Source organism: Euleptes europaea, chromosome 7, assembly GCF_029931775.1.
Source record: "Euleptes europaea isolate rEulEur1 chromosome 7, rEulEur1.hap1, whole genome shotgun sequence".
Taxonomy (NCBI): domain Eukaryota; kingdom Metazoa; phylum Chordata; class Lepidosauria; order Squamata; family Sphaerodactylidae; genus Euleptes; species Euleptes europaea.
The window spans coordinates 57,240,974-57,261,173 of NC_079318.1; the positions used below are offsets into that span (position 1 = coordinate 57,240,974).

The window sequence follows — 20,200 nt, forward strand, 5'->3', positions numbered from 1 at the left end:
CACTTACTTCAACTAATGCAGGAGTCCCTAACATGATGTCCATAGGCATCATGACACCTGCTGACACCTTTCCTGGCACTTGTCAAATGTTTTTAGAAAATGGGTGGGGCCAAGTGGGGCTTTTGCCCAGCAAGGATTCTGATTGGCTGTGCAGATTTTTTTTTTAATTGCATTAGCAGCTGCCACCCACAGCACAAGGATCTTCACTGTGTGACTGAAGGTAAGCTGTATGTAAGCAAGAAAATACTTTAAAACTGTATGTTCATTTTAAAAGGCATCCTGTTAAACAAAGCTTTTGCTTGAAGTGTTCAAGAGTTACTGTTAGTGTTATGCATAACCTCATTCCCTGACACTTTTTGGTTGGCTGTACCTTCTACAGCAGCCATTTTGTAGTTGACTCCACCTCCTGACACTATTTGGTTGTGTCCACCATCCTGTGTCATAATTCTATGGGTGCTTGCAGGCTCAAAAAGTTTGGGGACCCCGAACTTATATTTGTTAGAGCCTTTGGGGTCTTTTTGTGACATTAGAACACAGTTGAAGGAGACTAGTAGAAGAGTCACCCTACAAAGTGAAGCTGATTAAAGGAGCAAGCCTAAGCAGGCCAGCTTGGAAGTAAGCACTATTATATTAATTGGGGCTTACTTCCAGGAAGGAGGTGGTACATAGGTTGTAGGTCATCCATGGACGTAGCAGGTAATTCTGCAGAAAGCCAGGAGGCCACACAATTCAGAAGCGTCATATATTTCAGGTAAACACACCAATATCTCATTCATCAATTTAAAATGTTTGAAAATGGCATTTTTTTTCTCAATTTCAGATTCTTGAGATCACTCTTCAGATTGCCAGCTACATTAACAATTTGCATCAGCAAAAAGGGTCTGTTCACCACTTTTCTGCTCCTGCAATATTATCTCTTCAGGCAGAAAGACAAAATAGCAAGGACATAGGTTGTCGTCCATTATTGCTGAAGAACAAACCAACTAAAGGACCTACTTTGTTATGAAAAGGTCATGCCTATGAAAATTAATGCATGTTGGATGATTGCACTGCATTGTGCTGCAGGGGTACAAATAAATAAGTGGTTTTTGATTATTCATTAGTGGTACTACTCATGAACCAGTTCTGGTCCAAGCTGAGAGTGATGTAAAAGATTTCCTCTCTTTTTTTAAGACTCCGGGGGCATTTAAATACTAGCATACCCAAATATTTAAATAGATTGATGTTCTGATACAGATCCTGTTAACCTGAAAGGAAAACTAGTGCCATTAAGAAAAAGAAGATACCTTTATAAATTCACTACAAGTTAGCCTTGTTCAGCAATAAAAGTTTTTGAGTAAAAACTTTTTTAGAGGGGTCAGTTTACATTCTGGGATATCTTCTTTTTGAGTAGGTATGGGTACATGAACTCAGTCAAGAAACACCATGAATCTGTATAACAAGAAATAGCCAGTGATTAGAATTATTTATTTACAACCAAACCACCTTTTGCTGTCCCCCATATGATCTTTTTAAATGTTCCTTAAATTAGAATTTGTAAATTCCTTCTCATTATAACTTTGAATATGTTGAACCAGCATTAGGGATGTTCAGAACATTTTCCAACACGGGCTTTTTGCTTTTAATTCTGTAACCCCAATATTAAAAATGATCATTTTCAGAGTTCATTTACATATTCTTATATGCCACTTGAGATGAAGTGTGTAGTTACTTCATTATTCAACAATAGGGTGAATTCATGCATGCATGCTGATCATATACTAGATGCAGAGCTGGTGTCTTTTCTCAGGCACAAAACTGTTAAATGAAGGCAGATTTTTAGTATTAGTTTCTACAAGAGGTGAGTACTTGTTGAGAGGGGCAATCCTGCCACATCTTCTCCTCTTGCTTGCCTCCCACTGCTTTCTCCTTTCCCTCCAACTCTTCCCTCTTCCCTGCTGCTGTGCTTTTAAAAAATCCTGGTTGTATGGTGGTGTTGACCATGATGTAACAAGATCTCAGCCTTTAAAAAAAATTGCTTCTCAGTTCAAGGGTGTGAGTATATTAAAAATCTCCACTCTTAAACTTTTTGTTATTTTTCTGCACCTTTGGCTTCTCCTAGGTTTATAGACATTATCCCCCCTTTCTATATGGGCTCTTCTTTGATCTGCACTCTTGAGTTTCAGAAATAAGATATATGGTAATGGTTTTTCATTTTCTAGAATAAAAACAAATAAGAAAAATGAAGAAGAGAGACTCATTCTTCTTGTTAATCTATTTACATGGATGAACAAGAAGACGGGGAGCAAAATGGAAGAAGAAAAAAGGAAATAAAATGTGAGAAGGAAAGTGAAAAGTGTAGAGGGTATGTTGTTGGGTGTCAGAATATAAGGTCACAAATAGTGCTATCCTAAGCATGTTTACTGAGATGTAAGCCCCATTGAGCTCAGTGGCCTTTACTCCCCAGTAAGTCTGTTTAAGTGTACTAGACCATAATAGCTGGGATCAGTGTTGTTTAATCAAAACATTCTAAAAAGGTATCCCTTTTATCATTAAATTCATGTTAAGATATATGAAGTAATATATGCCACTTATTTTCAAGAGATAATTTCTAGGAGTTCTACTTTTTCATCAGTTTTAGGAAAAGAAATTTCAGATTACCAAGCCTGAAAAGCCAGACACTTACACAACAAGCCAGCGTGGTGTAGCGGTTAAGAGCAGTGGTTTGGAGCGGTGGACTCTGATCTGGAGAACCGGGTTTGATTCCCCACTCCTCCACATGAGCAGCAGAGGCTAATCTGGTGAACCAGGTTGGTTTCCCTGCTCCTCTACATGAAGCCAGCTGGGTGACCCTGGGCTAGTCACCACTCTCTAAGAGCTCTCTCAACCCCACCCACCTCACAGGGTGTCTGTTGTGGAGAGAGGAAGGGTAGGTGATTGTAAGCCGGTTTGATTCTTCCTTAAGTGGTAGAGAAAGTCAGCATATAAAACCAACTCTTCTTCTAAATCCAAGTTAGGGCCCACTCAGGCTAGAATGTAGCAAAATAACCATGAATTCAAAGATAAGGGAACACCAACTGTTTTGTCGAAGGCTTTCACGGTCAGAGTTCATTAGTTCTTGTAGGTTATCTGGGCTGTGTAACCGTGGTCTTGGTATTTTCTTTCCTGACGTTTCGCCCGCAGCTGTGGCAGGCATCTTCAGAGGAGTAACACTGAAGGACAGGACATCCTCTGAAGATGCCTGCCACAGCTGCGGGCGAAACGTCAGGAAAGAAAATACCAAGACCACGGTTACACAGCCCGGATAACCTACAAGAACCAACCGTTTTGTTTTGATTTCTTTCTTAAATCTACAAATTACCTTTATAGATTCAACACATATTTGTAAGTCTAGTCTCTGCAAATCAACTGAAAGTCAGTGAATGTTACGATATCTAGTGATGTAGTTACATGGGAAATGAGTCCTAGCTGACAACTTGGCCACTGCCTCTGAAGTCTCTGCTTATAATTTTAAGTAGCTACCTAGTAAATCTCACTTCATCATTCTGGTATTCTCAGACTAATTCCCTCCCCTACCTTGTTCTTTTACTCTCTGTTCTTTGTATCTTGCCTTTTAGATTGGCAAGCAGGAGCAGGGCTTGTGTTTTTAGTGCTGGTTACTATACATGCTTTTAAAGTAGTAACTAACAATAATATTATAATTCTGATGTCAGACAATAAAAATATGGTTCTTATACTCATGCAAAGTATCAAGATACTGCAGTCAGTGAGTGATGAACATGCACGTGTGAACTTTGCCTTTCTTTAACTGAGGTGCATTTATGAGTGGTACAGCATTTACACAGAACAAGTCTTTCTATCAGGTTTGTTTGCAGAAGGGAAAAAACCCAATAAATGCCAGTGTTTAAATCACTGATTTATATATAATGATCTGGGGTAGTCTCCCAGGAGCATATATTTATTATTCTTTTACCACTAAAACTTGATACCGAAGAGTTTTATTTGTTATGAATTGGAGATTTCCCTCATATTTTTAAAATGAGGTTTCTGATATTTGTTGGCAAATTATATTTTAAATCTGGAATGCCCCTTAGCTAGTTTTCCTTTTAAAGAGCTATGGCCAAATTAAAGAGAGATTTCATAAAAGAGAATGTTGTAAATAATGTGGAACGGGGCAGCAAATGTCATTGGTACTAAAATCACTAACACTAAAGAAGACAAAGTCAGATAACTGTACCTCTTTGGGTATCCCTACTATTCCTGTAAACACAGTTATAACCTCCTTATCACTTTGGAAAGTGATGAGGGCCAAAGCATACATAATCAGACAGCATAAAACTTCCAGGAAACAATGCAATAGGACTAGGATTACAGAATTAGAAAACAGTGCAAACAAAAAACTGCCTAAGGCATAACAGACCATAAACAATGTAGAAACTGGATTACAAAAGGTAGAAGACTGCAGCAAAAGCAAGATGATACATACCATAAACATGGCAATAGACTTCCATCTTACTGCTGCGTAAAAGTGCTCTTCTGGGTGGTTCTATTATTTATTATTTATTTATTTGATTTGGTTGGTACCTGACCCTCAGGGGGTTCAGGGAGGCTAACAACATATAATTACAACAATATAATTACATTGCAGTTTTAATCTGTTAATTAACATGCCCATCTGAACGTTTCTGTTTTGCCTGTACCACAGAATGATAGAAGTGTGAGAGCATTCCTGACCTCCTCAGGCAGGCTGTTGGACAAGCAGGCGCCACCACAGAGGACGCACATCTACAGGCAATTGACAATCTTACCATTTACAGGATGGCTCCCTCAGATTTGTATCAGGATGGGGGAGATGTTGCCAGAAAAATTTCATGTAAAATAAATAACATCATCTGGTAAATAATATCAAGTTAAATTTCATTTACCAGGTGATATTTACTTCCGTGCCCATTTCTACGCATTAAGACTCTATTAAATGAACAGGACATTTTTCTGCAGGCTTGTTGGCAGCACTTTGTGGAATAAACCTTTCTCCCATGCTGTTTTCCCAATCTGAAATGGCCCCACAATGCTGCCCTTTGCCTTTAGGTCAAACACGCATGTACTTACAGTGCATTCCTGACTTCTGAGGACAAAAGTCCTCAGGAGGCCAGGAAGGGGCTGCACCAGCTTTGGGGGCCCCCACATCAGCGTCCGGGCTACTTATGCTGCCATAAGTGGCCTCAATGCTGGCAAGGAGGCCTGGATGCGGTCTCCCAGCGCTGCCGTGGCAGCACCACCCTTGGATGCCAACAGGGCCTTCCGCTGGCATCCCACCGGCGTAAAGACCCACGCCGGCGTTCCAGGGGGTGGGGCTGCCTGTAGGCAGCCTCCTCTCCCCTTTCGCCTCAGGTATGCCAGCAGGAAGAAGAGCGAGGCTGTGCCTGCTTTTTAGCAGGCGCAGCCTTGCTATTCTAAATGGAACGAAAAGCCCCATTTTAAAAGAAAATATTTAAAAGGCTTTTTTCGAGCTTTCAGCAGTTGTGGATCGACTTAGGAGGTGCCTCCCCACTGTCCCCAGCCACTGAAAGCTCAGGAATGGGCTGTTAGCATGCTGCCTGTATTTTTGCCTCAGTGATACATATTGCAGCTCTGCAGGACTGTTATGGACTGGGAATACAACACCCATCCTTCGCTTCTGGCCCCTGTATGAGTGGGTATCTGTATAACTGCTGGTTTTCGTTTTTTAAGACCCATAGGAGTTCTAGCCATAAAACTCCCAGTTTCAAGTGTAATTTGGCCCTCAGCACTTTTTATTTTGTTTTTCTGAGCAATTTGATATAAAAGGTTCTCAAACTTTACTAGGGTGGGTGGGAAGATTTCTAAGGTGGTAAAATCTCCACGTAGAAATGTTTTTTATCTCATATTCACATGAGTCATTTGTGGGAATTGGCTCCCATATTAAATCCAGCAGTTACCATGTTAAATTCAGCAGAAGAAACAATAGATGATTTTGTACCTGGCTGTAATTCTGACATGGCAAATTTTTGATTTTTCGTATAAAGGGGTGATTGAATACATATGGCTCCCTACATGAAAATGAAAAAATTCCCTCTTCAGCAATACTCTGTCTACCCTGAACTGTTGGTGGGGTAAAGTTTGAGAACCTGTTCTAGATTAGTGCAATCCTAGAGAGTTGCACTCTTCTAAATCCATCGAAGGATGTAGACTCCGTTTAGGATTGCACTGTAAACTGCACAGAGAAACAGCAAACGTTAGGGCACTGATAGTGCAATCCTATGCTGAGGTAACCCAGTCTAAACCCATTGAAATCTTAAACTGGAGCAATTCTGAATATGAGTGTACTGTAAATTACAGGAGTAGTAGGAAGCCGGGATCACCATTTAGACGAGTGTGTGGCCATCAAAAGAGGTAGAGTTGGCAGGCATTTTACACTGCATCTGTCATCATGTTTGCTGCTTGTTTCAAAGTAATTTAATAATACCCTTTTAAAAGTCCATAATGTGATACCTGATTTTATTTATGGTACAATTTTAAATTAAAGTAGTTGGTTATTGTCTCATACCTGATCTCAACCACTACTACTACAAAAGCAATATGTGTGCAAAAGCAGGCTTTTGCGCACACTTCACTTGCTATATTAGCACCTGCAAACATAGCTTGGATGTATGACACAGTATACAACCATATTTGGATCAGAAAGCTTATACTGCTTTTCTTCATTGTGTTGTTTTCAGTAGGGTGTGCATTATAAATACAGTGTTTAGATGCAACTAGAGCTGGACTGGAGTGTCTTGGTTAAATAATGTGGGTTAGTGATGGTTACAGGAGGGAGATCTCTTCACGTGGATTGAAGTTATATAGGTCTGTTTAATCCAAAAATGCATAGTCCTTGAAAGTTGATTAATGAACCTAATAAAGAGATACTTTAATGGAACTTGTACTTAAAATAAATTAATGTTATATAATTTTTATTTGTGGAGTATTTGTATTTTATTTTTTGGATATTTAGCGATTTTTGTATAAGATATTTTTATATGACTGTAAAAAAACAAACATTCCAATAAAGGGATTACCAAAGAAAACCTGTAGCATTTTATTCTGCAATGTCAGTCTAAGGCAATTTTAACTTTACTGTGTTATTTAGTCGATTAAATCCCTCATTTGTGAAAACATATTTCCATACAAGTATTAAATGTGTAGTCTGTTTCACAAAACAGTAGTATCACAGTAAAACACAGAAGGCAAAAGCGTCGTTTTAGAAAAGGACACAATCGAACCAAGCAGCTGTCGAGCAGCTTCAGATTAAAAGAGATCCGTGTGCCCGACCTGAATATTAAATCGATTTTTATATGTTCCCTTTCATTTCATAAAGAAGACTTAAAAGATCTAAAGACCACACCATAAGCTACGGGAGCCTCTGGATCGGATGTAAGAAGTAAAATAAAATCCTAAAATGAAGCAGAGCTAGCAAAAATCATTTTAACCTCCTTGATGCAAACATAATCAAACCTATTTGCAGCGGATGCCATTGCCAGTAATGCTAATTCCTGCGCCAAACCAGGTTTGTGCGTTAGGGCCTCACCGGCGATTAAAAAAAAGGGATGAATGGCAGCCGCGGTCCGCTGAGTTTGCCTTCCGTTCCAGCAAAATAGGTTTCTGTTGCCGAAGAACTACATATCCCATGATGCTTCTCCGCGTCCGATCTCCGGGATAGGAGTTGTTGCTATGGCGACCGAGAGTCTGCAGAGGCCTAAGAATTCGGAGCGGTGTTTTCGTGGGGTCCACGGAACGATGCCCGGGGCCAGGTAACTGGGTTAACGTGGGACCACCACCTTCGTCTACGCTTTGTGTGCGTCCTTTATTGCTGCGTCCGCGTCTGGCGCATCCAGCGGCTGTTCCCTTAGAGCTCCGCTTTCCACGAGAGGAAGGAAGGGTCGTTGTGAATGTGTTTCTGCGGGATTCCCATAGGCACGCAACGGCGCACGCTCAGTATCCACACCCTAAGCCATCCCCCCCCCCCTCCAGGTTATCTCTTTTGGCTGGTCTGTATCCCACTTTGTGGCCACACATGGCAAAATGCCATTCTTCGCTCTGCAGTCTTCCCTGACTTAAAGGAGGGGGGGGGGAACCCTGTGGAAAATTTATATTTTTCTGGCTGTCAAAAGCTTGTTTTGCTCAAAAGATGGTTCCTGGTTTAAATAGTATATTGCATTTTTGCCGACCGAAAAGATTCATAGTTGAACCACAAACTTTGAGCATTGCAACAAATATAATCTGCTGCCCTGGCCAATAGACGCTTCCTTGGAAGTGTCCCATATCCCATTAATTGTGTATGTAAAGTGCCTTCAAGTCGCAGCCGACTTAGGGCGACCCCTTTTTGGGGTTTTCATGGCAAGAGACTAACAGGTGGTTTGCCAGTGCCTTCCTCTGCACAGCAGGGCTTGTTTATTCCCAAGACCTGTGTACTGAAAGGTAAGTCTAATGTGATTCAGTGAGACAATCGCATTGGACCAACCAAAGGATTACAGTGGTACATCCTGAGCCCTTGTATGCTTGCTGGAAAGTCAGTCTTGCAGAATTCAGTCTTTACTCTTGAGTAAGTGTAATAGGATAGAAATTTACAGGGGGCTGCTGCTTCTTGAAATTAAAATGCCAAAGGAAATGTGCTTGGACTGTCAATTTTATGTTATACTTTTTGATTAGCAACCTCTGGGTAATCCCTTCTATTTAGCAGACTTCTGGATTTTTGCTGAAATCAGGTTGTTGTTTTGCTTCAGCCATTCTAGGAGCTATAGGTTTCAGACTAGTTTATAATTTGATGAATTCACTCTCTCGCTCACTCACTCACTCACTCACTCTGCTTGTGAGTTGAATAAACATTTCCATTGATCTTCCCTGTCTGTGTACTAAAAAAATAAATAGATGAAAATCAGTACTCAATAAACCTATTACCATCCAAAATAGATGGCTGACTTTTAGGAAGCAGTTCAAAGTATGGGCCCAGATAAGATTGCTTATCTTTTTTAAAAGGAAAAGAAAGAAAGCTCTGCAAAGGAACTAAAAATGTAATAAAACCAGGAAGTAACATTCTAAATAAAGAATCCATGAGAATGCAATTTCATGCCCCTGCATTTAATATTTTTCAGTAGGAGCAACTGAAAAATTTGGATGAAATGTAGGGTTCCTGTATTCAGGATTCTCTGCTATTTAACACAGAAAGTGTGGTTATGATGGGAATCTTTCAAAAGTGGTGGTGCTATTAGAAATTACAAACCAGGGACCATCAAAGACTTGCAGAAGTGTATCTCATTTTCCCCTGCCCCACTACTTTTCCTTCCCTGAAAGCCCCCTTGGCCTCTTCTCTTTCCATGTTTCCTCATCTCTGCCCCACCCACTACCCAGTCTACATTTTTCTGCTCTCCTGCCTTCAGCTTTCTCTCCCATTGGCTGCCTCTGCCCAGGAGAACTGTGGCCCAGTTCTGCAGTGGAGAACCCGCAAGGACTTGCAGGGGCCACTTCAGCTCTGTACCATAGAATCATCAAGTGGGAAGGGGGCATACAGTCCATCTAGTCCAGGGGTCCTCAAACTTTTTAAACAGGGGGCCAGTTCACTGTCCCTCAAACACTGTTGGGGGCCGGACTGTTGCTGGGGAGGAGGCGGCGGCACGAGGGGGCTCTCCGGAAAAGCATCCTCCTTACAAGCCCGGTCCTTCCCCCTGTAGTGGTTAAGAGTGGCGGTTTGGAGCGGGGACTCTAGAGAACCGGGTTTGATTCCCCACTCCTCCACGTGAGAAGCGGAGGCTAATCTGGTGAACCTGGTTGGTTTCCCCACCCCTACTCACGAAGCCAGCTGGCTGACCTTGGGCAAGTTACAGCTCTGTTAGCACTCTCTCAGCCCCACCTGCCTCACAGGGAGTCTGTTGTGGGAGGGTATGGGAAGGGGATTGTAAGGCAATTTGAGTCTCCCTTTAGTGGTAGAGAAAGTTGGCATGTAAAAACCAAGGCCATTTATTCATGGAAGGGTTTGCCTTGGATTTGCCGCTCTCCAGATGCACATTTTCCCCATCCGAATTCTCCAAACTCTCCCCTGGGGTGGGGTGGGAATTTACTTTTGAGTTCTGAGAATTCGGATGGGGAAAATGTGCATCTGCAGAGCGGCAAATCCAAGGCAAAACCTCCTGTGCATAAATGGCCACAAGTCTTTTTCTTCTCCCTGGAGATATGCCCAGCCCTCCCAAGGGGCCCCTACAATTATCTCCAGGCCACAAGGATACCCCCAGGAGGAGAGAGAGGCCCGAGCCGTGAGAACGCTGCCAACTGTGGCCAAAACAGGAACGCCAGGACAGGAAGGGGGCGACTGGGCGGCGTGCGAGGCAGCAAGATGCCTCGCACACCCAGGAAAGGAGGTTTTGGGCCTGGGAGGGAGAGGGGGAAGGGGGCGACCGGGCGGCACGCAAAGCAGCAATATGCCTTGTGTGCCCAGGAAAGGGGTTTTGGGCTGGAGAGGGAGCAGGGAAGGGGGCGACTGGGGCGGGAGGGAGGCTTCCAGTTGTGCGTACACAGCCAGGAAGCCCAGAAAAGCTCTGGGGAGGGGGGCAAGGGGGGACTGGCTTCTTTGGTCCCCGGGCCGGACAAAAGCCCTCTGGGGGCCGGATCCGGCCCTCGGGCCTTAGTTTGAGGACCCCTGATCTAGTCCAACCCCCTGTTCAATGCAGGATCAGTCTAGGGAATCCCTGACAAGTGTTTGTCCAGCCTCTGTTTAAAGACTGCCAGTGAGGGGGAGCTCACCATCTCCTTAGGTAGCTGATTCCACCATTGAACAACTCTTACTGTAAAAATGTTTTCCTAATATCCAGCCAGTACCTTTTCACCTGCAATTTAAACCTACCTTACCACACCTTCTTTCCCTCTTCTTGACAACCTTATCCACCTTACCACACCTTCTTTCCCTCTTCTTGGCAACTCCCATATAGTCACCTTTAACTGTTCCCTTTTGTCCAAAAATTCTGCCTTTTAACTGCCTTCTCATCTTCAGTTATATATATTATTTATTTATTTCACTTTTTTATATACCCCACCTTTTTCACAGTGGGGACCCAAAGAAATTTACAGCATTCTCCCCTCCTCCATTTTAACCTCATAACAACCCAGTGAGGCAAGTTAGGCTGAGAATGTGTAACTGGCCCAAGGTCACTCTGAGCACCACAGCAGAATGGGGATTTGAACCTCGGCTTCCCAGATCCTAGTATGAAACAAACCACTGCACCACACTAGCTTTTGTGGGGTGGCTGCTGTTGGATAGTAGCAAGCCTGGGTGAGTTTTAGAATTTGCATGGTATCAGGTGGTTGCTGTCAGGCCTCCCCCTGTGATTCCTCCCTCAAAGGCCAAAACAGCACTGGAAAGGCCCTGCCTTCTGCTGACAGAAAATAAGCCTTCAACTGGCAGTACACTTGGGATTGCTGAGCAATGGCCACAGAGGGCCGCTTCTGTTATTTGGAGGCCCATTTTCAGCTCCAGTCATTGGGATTTAAGTATCCAAAGATTTGCCAACTTTGCTGTTAGATATATCGGTAACTCTGTTTAGGATTGTACTGTCAGTCTGTTAATTTGAACAAGATAAAGAAATTAGTGCTGGTCTGGAATATTCTAAAGCTCTGGCATCCCAGATGAAAATTTCTCTGTGTACGGTCCCATAATTCTGTTCTCATTTTATTTAATAAACATATTTGCAGGAAGAAACCCTTTGTGTACAGCTGACAAAAATAATTCATTAGGAAATAATTCATTAGGAAAGGTCTTAACTGGAAGCTTATTTTGTATGAAGGCATTCTTGTTTTGTTTTCTCTACCAGTGACACCTTATGGGAAATTGCTAAAGCTGAAGTTGAGAAAAAAGAAAATCAGGAAGGTGACAGAGATGGACTGGAATGTTGGGAAAGATCCATATTCTTTATTGGAAATAAAAATGGGGTAATTGATTTATTTTACTAAATTACTATGCATTTAAATTAAACCAGATCCCCTATTGCTCTATGGAATCTATCTAGGTCCTTCTACTTCCTGCCTAGCTTCTTTAGAAAAGGTACAGTCTAAATTCCTTCGTGCTATTTTGCAGGTGCCACCTTGCATATCTAACGCTGTAATTCAACTTGAGTAGGGCGATATGTGAATGGAGGCTAGAGTTTTTATTCTATCATTCTATCAATGGCTTAGGATAAATATAAACGGAAGAGGCCTACTTCAGCAGTTAGCCCAAGAATCTTTCCAGCCCAAGTGGATACAGGTGGTTAGGAATAATTTAGGGAGAGTCAGTCTTTCTCCGAGTGCTTTCCTGAAGCTAGATTATGAACTGGCAAAAGGCTTAGTTAAACAGGATAGAGGATGTAGAGCGACAACATGATCTTAACAAGTCATCCTGTTTTAGGTCTCCTATGAAATTCAGGTATATCATGGCCCCGGCTCATTATCTCTCACATCTTGATGCTCATCAAACTAGAACAGCTTTCACTCTGGCCAGATATGAGGCTATGTCCTCGACTACTTGAATGCAAATATAAAAAAACTCCATACTTAGAGAGACTCTGCCCACGTACAATGGGTGAGGTGGAGATGATGGTACTTGTCTTTTTTCGATGTTTGTACTACAGTGGATTGAGGGCTAAGTTTATTACTCCTTTATTAGCTAAACATCCAGAATGCTAAGAGGGGTATGGTTGGAAAAGCTATTAATTAATGAAGATCCCATTATTTCAAAGCAAATTTTGTGCTTATGTGATCAAAACTCAAAACAAGAAAAGGGTTGCTGGTAAAGAATAGTAGCAACTACAGATGTATGTTTTATATTGTTTTATATAGAGTTTTATCTATTTGCTAGTAATTTTTGAAAACATGAGATTTTAGGTCATTAGATTTGTAGCATAGAATTTGTACCTTGATATTTTCTGGTCCATGAGTGCAATAAATATGTTGTTATTGAAATGAGGTTGTTTAAAATAGTTAATAGTTAAAATTATCAATTCTAGTGAGATGAAATCTTTCCTGCCCTGCATGGGTTTAGAAGTCTGTAATGTATATATACAAAATATTCTTAAAAAGGTAAAGGTCCCCTGTGCAAGCACTGGGTCATTCCTGACCCATGGGGTGACGTCACATCCCGACGTTTACTAGGCAGACTTTGTTTATGGGGTGGTTTGCCAGTGCCTTCCCCAGTCATCTTCCCTTTATCCCCAGCAAGCTGGGTACTCATTTTTCCGACCTCGGAAGGATGGAAGATTGAGTCAACCTTGAGCCAGCTACTTGAAACCGATTTCTGTCGGGATAGAACTCAGGTCGTGAGCAGAGCTTGGACTGCAGTACTGCACCTTACCACTCTGCGCCACGGGGCTCTTACCAAAATATTCTTAGTATTGGCTAAAGTAGCCAAATTTTAATGAAGTATGTTCTATTTTCAGTGATTATCTGGTGTATAATTTCATTTTTCAAAACCTCCCTGAGTGAAAATAAACTCCTGCTGTTTAAATGGCTGGATGATTAGAACTGACCTATATCCAGCAAGATCTCTATATTGCTAGTTGTCAACTTGCAAAATTCTGGTTGACACTGAAGTTCTGAACACATCTAAGTAAACACATCCTAATTCCTCTTATATTTCATATCCTTTTGTCCTGTGTTCAGAATTCCCCTCCAACTTCCCCACTGTATATATAATACTGACTTAAGGCTTTGTTTCATACATATGATGGAGCTCTAGCATGCTTTAATAAATCTATTAGACCTTAAGATGTTACATGTAGCAAAATGAAAATGGAGTAATTTTATTCCATTCTTGGTATTCTTAGGATTGCATGGTAGTATCAATGTAATTACTTAAGGAAGTCTGCAGTCCTTAGAATGCTTAGAATGGAATAAAATGGAACTTCTTTCCAAGTAGACCTGCTGAGGCTTGCTCTCTCAGTGTAACCTAGGATAAAGATGTTAGAAATGTTGGTAACCAGTATTAACTTCCAATTTTAAAAAAGCTATGTTAAGTCTTAAGAAATTACTTTTTTTTCCTTTGAAAAAAAACCCCTGTAACAATTAATGTTAAGGACCATTTTTCATAGTAAACCGTCTCACCTAGCACCTGAATTATTTCAGCAGCAATACACCAAATTATATTATGTTTATGTATATTTCATTAATTCTTTGATTTCCATCTCATTAGTTTGCAGCAATTCCATCAGAAGTAAACTATTAGATTAACCTGTTATTTACAATTACTAGTGATTTCTCAGGTGAATACAGCTGGCTAGACTGATTGTTACTGTGATGTCTTATTTCTACGTATCCTATTACTATTACTATTGTTGTCATCTCTGCTAGTTTATAATAATAATAGCAGTGTCTGATAGAAAGTTGGCAGCTAACTTTCCGGTAATCAGACTACAAATAATTGCCTACATTTATAATTTTCAGATACTTTTTTGGGGAGTGATTAGAAGAATGCATTACAACACATAAATTGATATAATGTTTATGCTGTAATGGCATTACAATAGTGTTCTGTGTTTATTTTAAATTTCTAGGGAAAGACTACTATTATATTGAGGTGTCTTGACAGGTACGTGTTGTTTGAGTAATATTTTATGGTTTCTGGGCACTCAACGTTCTAAGTATCATCAACAACGACTTTGTAGAAATATAGCAAAACAAGGTGCTTTCAAATAATGAAAATATGGGTAGGATTGTCCCCTAACAGTGATTGTTTCCCTGAGGCTAGACAGAAGGCTCCTTTGTTAGCCCCCTAGCTGCCCCAGCAACCTGGTGTACCATTGAGGTGTATAGGACCAAGGCTAACAGGAGAACCAGGGCACTACTCCACAAAGGTGGATCAAGATTCCAGGGCTCTGGACTCCATCTGTGTGATCTGTATACAAACTTGACAGGCAGTCACGTGTCGTTTGCATTTCCCTGAACTCGAGGCATGAAAAGCTGGGAACAATAGGGAGTAGAAGCTAAGCAGGGTCGGCCCTGGTTAGTATTTGGATGGGAGACCACCAAGGAATACCAGGGTTGCTGTGCAGAGGAAGGCACTGGCAAACCACCTCTGTTAGTCTCTCGCCATGAAAACCCCAAAAGGGGTCGCCATAAGTCTGCTGCGACTTGACAGCACTTTACACACACACACAGTGTCCCTCGCATACTTAATGAAGCGCTCTGAGCAGACACTTGGCCCTGATAGGGAGATCCTTTAATCCCATCAGCAATCAGAGGGTATTCAGAAAGCTCTGGCTAGCCCTTTGCATATCTGTCACACCCTCCAGCCTCATCCTGCATGCAGAAGAAATTTTGACAGTTTGGCTCTTCAGTTATAAAAAGGTCTCTGCCACCTGCTAAACTATCTGACTACCTCAAAGTTTTGAGATTAGATTTTTTTCACACTTTAATTGAGGATAATTTAACCTTTGTCCCATCACAGTGCACAAGAACTCTTTTTTTTCTAATGGCACAGAGCTATGGAGATAGAAACCTACCATCCACAGTAAGGCTGGCTTTGACCCTTTGGCCTTCCCAGATTGCCTGTCTTACATTGGCCTCATAGTAATATCTGTGGCAATCAAGAAGGTTCCACACAGAAGCATTAATGGTGGCTCAGTTATAATATTCTCTTTCCTAGTATTTTGTGAGATTCATTATTTGGGCCAAATTTCAGTAAGTTGGTGAGGAGACGGATTAATGTGATATTTTCTATATTAGTAAGTTAGTTTATAATGTACTGGTGTCCTTAGCTGTGTCCTTAGCTGGAGCTGATGGGTCCTTAGCTGGAGCTGATGGGCAGCCCATTCCTCAGGGAGTGGGTAGATCCGAGGTGGCCAGGAGCAACGCAGCCATGCTGCCTCCTCAGAGGCTTCCTGGCCACCACAGTGGGGGGGGGGGGGGCTTTTTAAAAAATAAAAAGGATAAAAAGGGGGAAATGCCCCACTGCAAACAGGGAGGTTGCACCACTGAAAAAGGTGGCCCAGCCATGCCACAACTCAAGGGGGCGTTCCTGGGGCCAAAGGGGTTAGGAAGCTTACTAACATCAGCTCCACACCCAGGAATGCCCCGGGAACATCCCCCCTGATGCAGGCGCTGCCCGCTGCTTCCATGATTTAGGTCCCAGCGCGGTGGCAGAGGCCCGCACCGCTCCAGGGTGCCCAGGCACCAGCATCTGTGCCACCCAGGATGTCATAGGACCCCATTATCCCGGGTTAAATGGGCACTTACACCAGTGGGGGGTCACACCAGTTCCTATGGCTTTGCCTCCCCCTCAGAAATGCGCTCTTAGTGAAAGAGTATCATAGGATATAACTTTTACTCTTTTAGGGTTGTCATTCCACTAGGATGTCTTGTCAGTAGGGCGTCACTGTCTTGTTTGTCCCTCATATATCTTTGTGAATAAGCTATGTTGATGTTAGAGCGAAAGTAGCTTTATCCAAAAATAATTTCAATAGAAATTGACAATGAGGGGGTATCTTGATTTATTAGGGATGAAACTCCAAAACCAACATTAGCTTTGGAATATACTTTTGGAAGAAGAGCAAAAGGACATAACACAGTAAGTATTTTGACAGTCTACTACTGTAGATCATCATGGGCGTTACAGCCATGTGAGATAAGCTGTACTGCATGTTATGAGCTGTATGCACTGTCCAGTAGGTGCTCTAGAGATTCACACTATAATCACATTCCAAACAACGGTTCAGTATGAATGGTCTCACTAGCTGGGGGAAAGTCTTTCATTTTCTAGTAAATGTATTAAATTTTGAACCCTGTAAATTGTGCATTTGTTGTGCAATAAACTGATGTAATCTGCAGGATAGGGGAATTGGCTAGGTCTACTACATTCCTTTGGAATTATCTGATTCTGTGGAGGAAAGTTAAAAACCTTTGCAGTTACACAGCTTGTAAGCCAATAATGTTTCTTCCCCTGAAAAGTCATTGTTCAGGATAGAAGTATTAGGGCCAGACTAGACATGATCAGGGAGAGCAGGTCAGGCCCAGGAAACCCCGACTAAACATTTAAAAGGTCATGTCTAGTTTGGTCCTAATACTTCTATTCTGAAGAATGACTTCTCAGGAGAAGAAATGTAATTGGTTTACATGCTGCTTAAATACAAAAGTTTTTAGCTTTCCTCCACCGAAAATCTCCGATAACTCCAAAGGAATGTAGTAGTGCTAGCCAAATTCCTATCTTGTAGGACATTCCAAATAAATCAGTTATTGCACAGCAAGTGCCCAATGAACTGGGTTTTTTTTTAAGGACTGCAGGGTATCAGTTTGGGCTGGGAAGAACAGCACAGGAGGAGGAGGAGCTTCTACTCTCCTCCCCCAATGCCATTTTCCCAATCCAAAACAACCCCAGTATGGACAGTGGAGCATTTTCAGCACCAAAATGGATCAAATAACACCCCGTGGAGTGGGGAGAAGCAGAAGCCCCTTGGTCTCGATCTTGGTCCTGATCCCTGTGTCTTGGTCATGATCTAAGTCAGCCCCCTGCTGTGCTTTAAAAATTAGTTCCCCACAGCTGCTATGCACAAATGTAGCATAAGTTTGTTTCTCCGCAAACATAGATGACACACACTAGCAGCTATGATGAGTTGTGATTTCCTGGTATGTGCCCAGTACATGTATACTGGAAGCATATGTCTCCCTACCATTGTTGCATGTATTTTATTGCAACACTGGTATATTTGCATTGGTGCTTTTAAAAGACCTGCAAACAAATAGTTGTTTATGCTTCACCTGTGGATCAGGAGCTGAGAGTAAGATTAACATACCATATATATTCGCGTATAAGCCGAGTTTTTCAGCCCAAAAAAAAGCCGAACTCGGCTTATACACGGGTCAATACGGTAGAGGGAGGGGGGAACTTACCGCCACTGCCTTTCCCCGGCCGGGAGCGGCCTCCAAAGGCCTCCTGCAGCCGCAGGGAGGCCGCTCAGCTGCCCCCGCCGCCTTTCCCCGGCTGGGAGCAGCCTCCAGAGGTCCCCTGCAGCCGCAGGGAGGCCGCCCCCACCGCCTTTCCCCAGCCGGGAGCGGCCTCCAGAGGCCCCCTGCGGCTGCAGGGAGGCCGCTCAGCCGCCCCCGCCGCCTTTCCCCGGCCGGGAGCGGCCTCCAGAGGCCCCCTGCGGCTGCAGGGAGGCCGCTCAGCCGCCCCCGCCGCCTTTCCCCGGCCGGGAGCGGCCTCCAGAGGCCCCCTGTGGCCGCAGGAAGGCCGCTCAGCCGCCCCCGCCGCCTTTCCCCGGCCGGGAGCGGTCTCCAGAGGCCCCCTGCGGCCGCAGGGAAGCCACTCCGCCGCCCCCGCCGGGCCCGCGCCACTTCCCGCCGGATCCGCCGCTTCCCGCCGCCAGGAGTCTGGTCAGGTAAGCCTGCGTGGGGGGGTGGAGGGGTTATAAGCCGACCCTCGGCTTATACGCAGGTGCCTAATTTTTCCCCATTTTGGGGGGAAAATTAGGCACCTCGGCTTATACGTGGGTCGGCTTATACACGGGTATATACGGTACTTGTAATCATGTTATAAGATTGCTGTGCTTCTCTGGTGAATTATTATCTCATATCAGAAAAGGATATCTATGTTGTCAGTAATATGAATATTGAGGACATCTTGGTGGGGCATCAGAATACCACACAAATTACTAATTTGAAGAAACTCTTTTGCAGCCCAAAGACATTGCTCATTTTTGGGAACTAGGTGGTGGAACTTCATTGTTGGACTTGATTCCCATCCCAATAACTACTACTAATGTCAGGTAATGAATGAAGTACCTGGGAATTTCAAACAATCTCTGTTTTCTTTGTTTAGGAATTTACCAAGCAATCCTGAAGGGGGAGGCGGAGCTGAAGAGGAGGCGGTGTGACCCCTACGCCGGCATAAGTGCCACTAGTTCATTGAGCACTTGGGGTGCTGGCACTGCCTTGCTAGCAGTGTTTTTCCAGGGCAAGGCCTCGCGCCAGGGCTGATGGGGGTGTTGCCAGGATGTTCCCAGGGGTGGAGCAGACGTTAGTTATTTACCAAAACCCTTTCAGCCCGGGAATGCCCCTTTTTGCAGGTGTCGAGTTATGCCTGCATAGAGGTGACATAGCCCCGTGGAACTCTATGGGGAGTTCCATGGGGTTTTCCTGTAAATTGCTTTTCCTGTAAATTGTTGCAGGAGCCCTACAACTGCTCCCTCTTCAGGATTGCTCTGCCCGTCTCTGTCCTTTGTATTGCAGAGAAAATCTTTAAACTGTAACAGTATTCATTTTGAAATGTTCATGAATCTTTCTGTTCATTACATTCTGCTTTATAGAAAATGTTATCTACCATTTTTTTACTTTATTTGCGGGATTGAATGGTGGTGGTGTACCGTCAACTTAGATGCTACTGGTAAAAAATGAAATGTTTACCTAATTTTTTACCCTACTTTTCAGACAAAAAATGTGCCCCAAAGTAGCTCACAGCAATTAAAATCCTATACAGAATACTTGTGACAGACATTGTACAGAAATGAGTGTAATGTACACACCTTACCCACAGGCTGCAAACTAACAATACATGTCACCCAAGAGACGGAAAGAAGGTAGATCAGTTTGACTGTAGCAAAATGTTGGTGAATTGTTATCAGGAAGAGCTCAGGCCAGGGATCTCATGCCATTAGCTGAAGGAACTGTCGTTATCCTTGGAGAAACCAACTGGGGCTTCCCCCACCCCTTCCCTGGAGTTAACCTGTGTTACCTGAGGGGAAGGCAAAGAAGAGATATCCAAGCCAGGAAGTTTATGCCATCCACTGCTGAGTAGAGAACCAATAGCCTGAGACAATTTCTACTGTTTATTGTTTTGTTGATTCATATTTTGAATTGTAAACTGCTTTGAATGTCTTAACAGAAGGGAATTTTAGCCTCCCATCAATCCCTGAGGTAGATTAAACTGAGAAATATTGAGAGGCCCACCCATTAACAGCATGGCTGAATGGGGATTTGTAAGAGGATTTCATGACAACCAAACCCAGCATTCATCACTAAGCTATGCTTTGGTTATCAGTTGGACTTCTTTTATCTGTTTCCCATGGAACATTTAGTTGTTAAAATGGCTACTATATCCTGGTCTTTTTAATGTGATAGTGCTTAAAGAAAATTCAAAGTAATTTGATTCAAAATATATGGGTTACCTATTCTTAAGAGCTCCTAATCTGGGAAAATTTAAAGAGATTCATTCTCC

The 20,200-nt window shown here is 42.9% G+C and overlaps 2 protein-coding genes across 3 annotated transcripts in view; both read left to right on the plus strand.

Annotated features, from left to right (window-relative positions):
* Positions 1 to 1,006, plus strand: part of PLEKHH2 (pleckstrin homology, MyTH4 and FERM domain containing H2) — a 64,724-nt gene extending 63,718 nt beyond the window's left edge. Inside the window, exon 29 of the mRNA XM_056853619.1 lies at positions 821 to 1,006. Coding sequence (XP_056709597.1) covers positions 821 to 1,006 — 186 coding nt within the window. The remainder of the gene's footprint in view (positions 1 to 820) is intronic.
* A 6,701-nt stretch (positions 1,007 to 7,707) lies between these two features.
* The window catches only part of DYNC2LI1 (dynein cytoplasmic 2 light intermediate chain 1), a 30,346-nt gene continuing 17,853 nt past the window's right edge, over positions 7,708 to 20,200 (plus strand). The window contains exons 1-5 of one of the 2 annotated variants that reach the window (XM_056852631.1): positions 7,708 to 7,787; positions 11,835 to 11,952; positions 14,547 to 14,581; positions 16,489 to 16,558; positions 18,664 to 18,752. In XM_056852631.1, the coding sequence (XP_056708609.1) occupies positions 7,708 to 7,787; positions 11,835 to 11,952; positions 14,547 to 14,581; positions 16,489 to 16,558; positions 18,664 to 18,752 (392 nt within the window). The remainder of the gene's footprint in view (positions 7,788 to 11,834; positions 11,953 to 14,546; positions 14,582 to 16,488; positions 16,559 to 18,663; positions 18,753 to 20,200) is intronic. The other variant, XM_056852632.1, reaches the window with a different exon arrangement.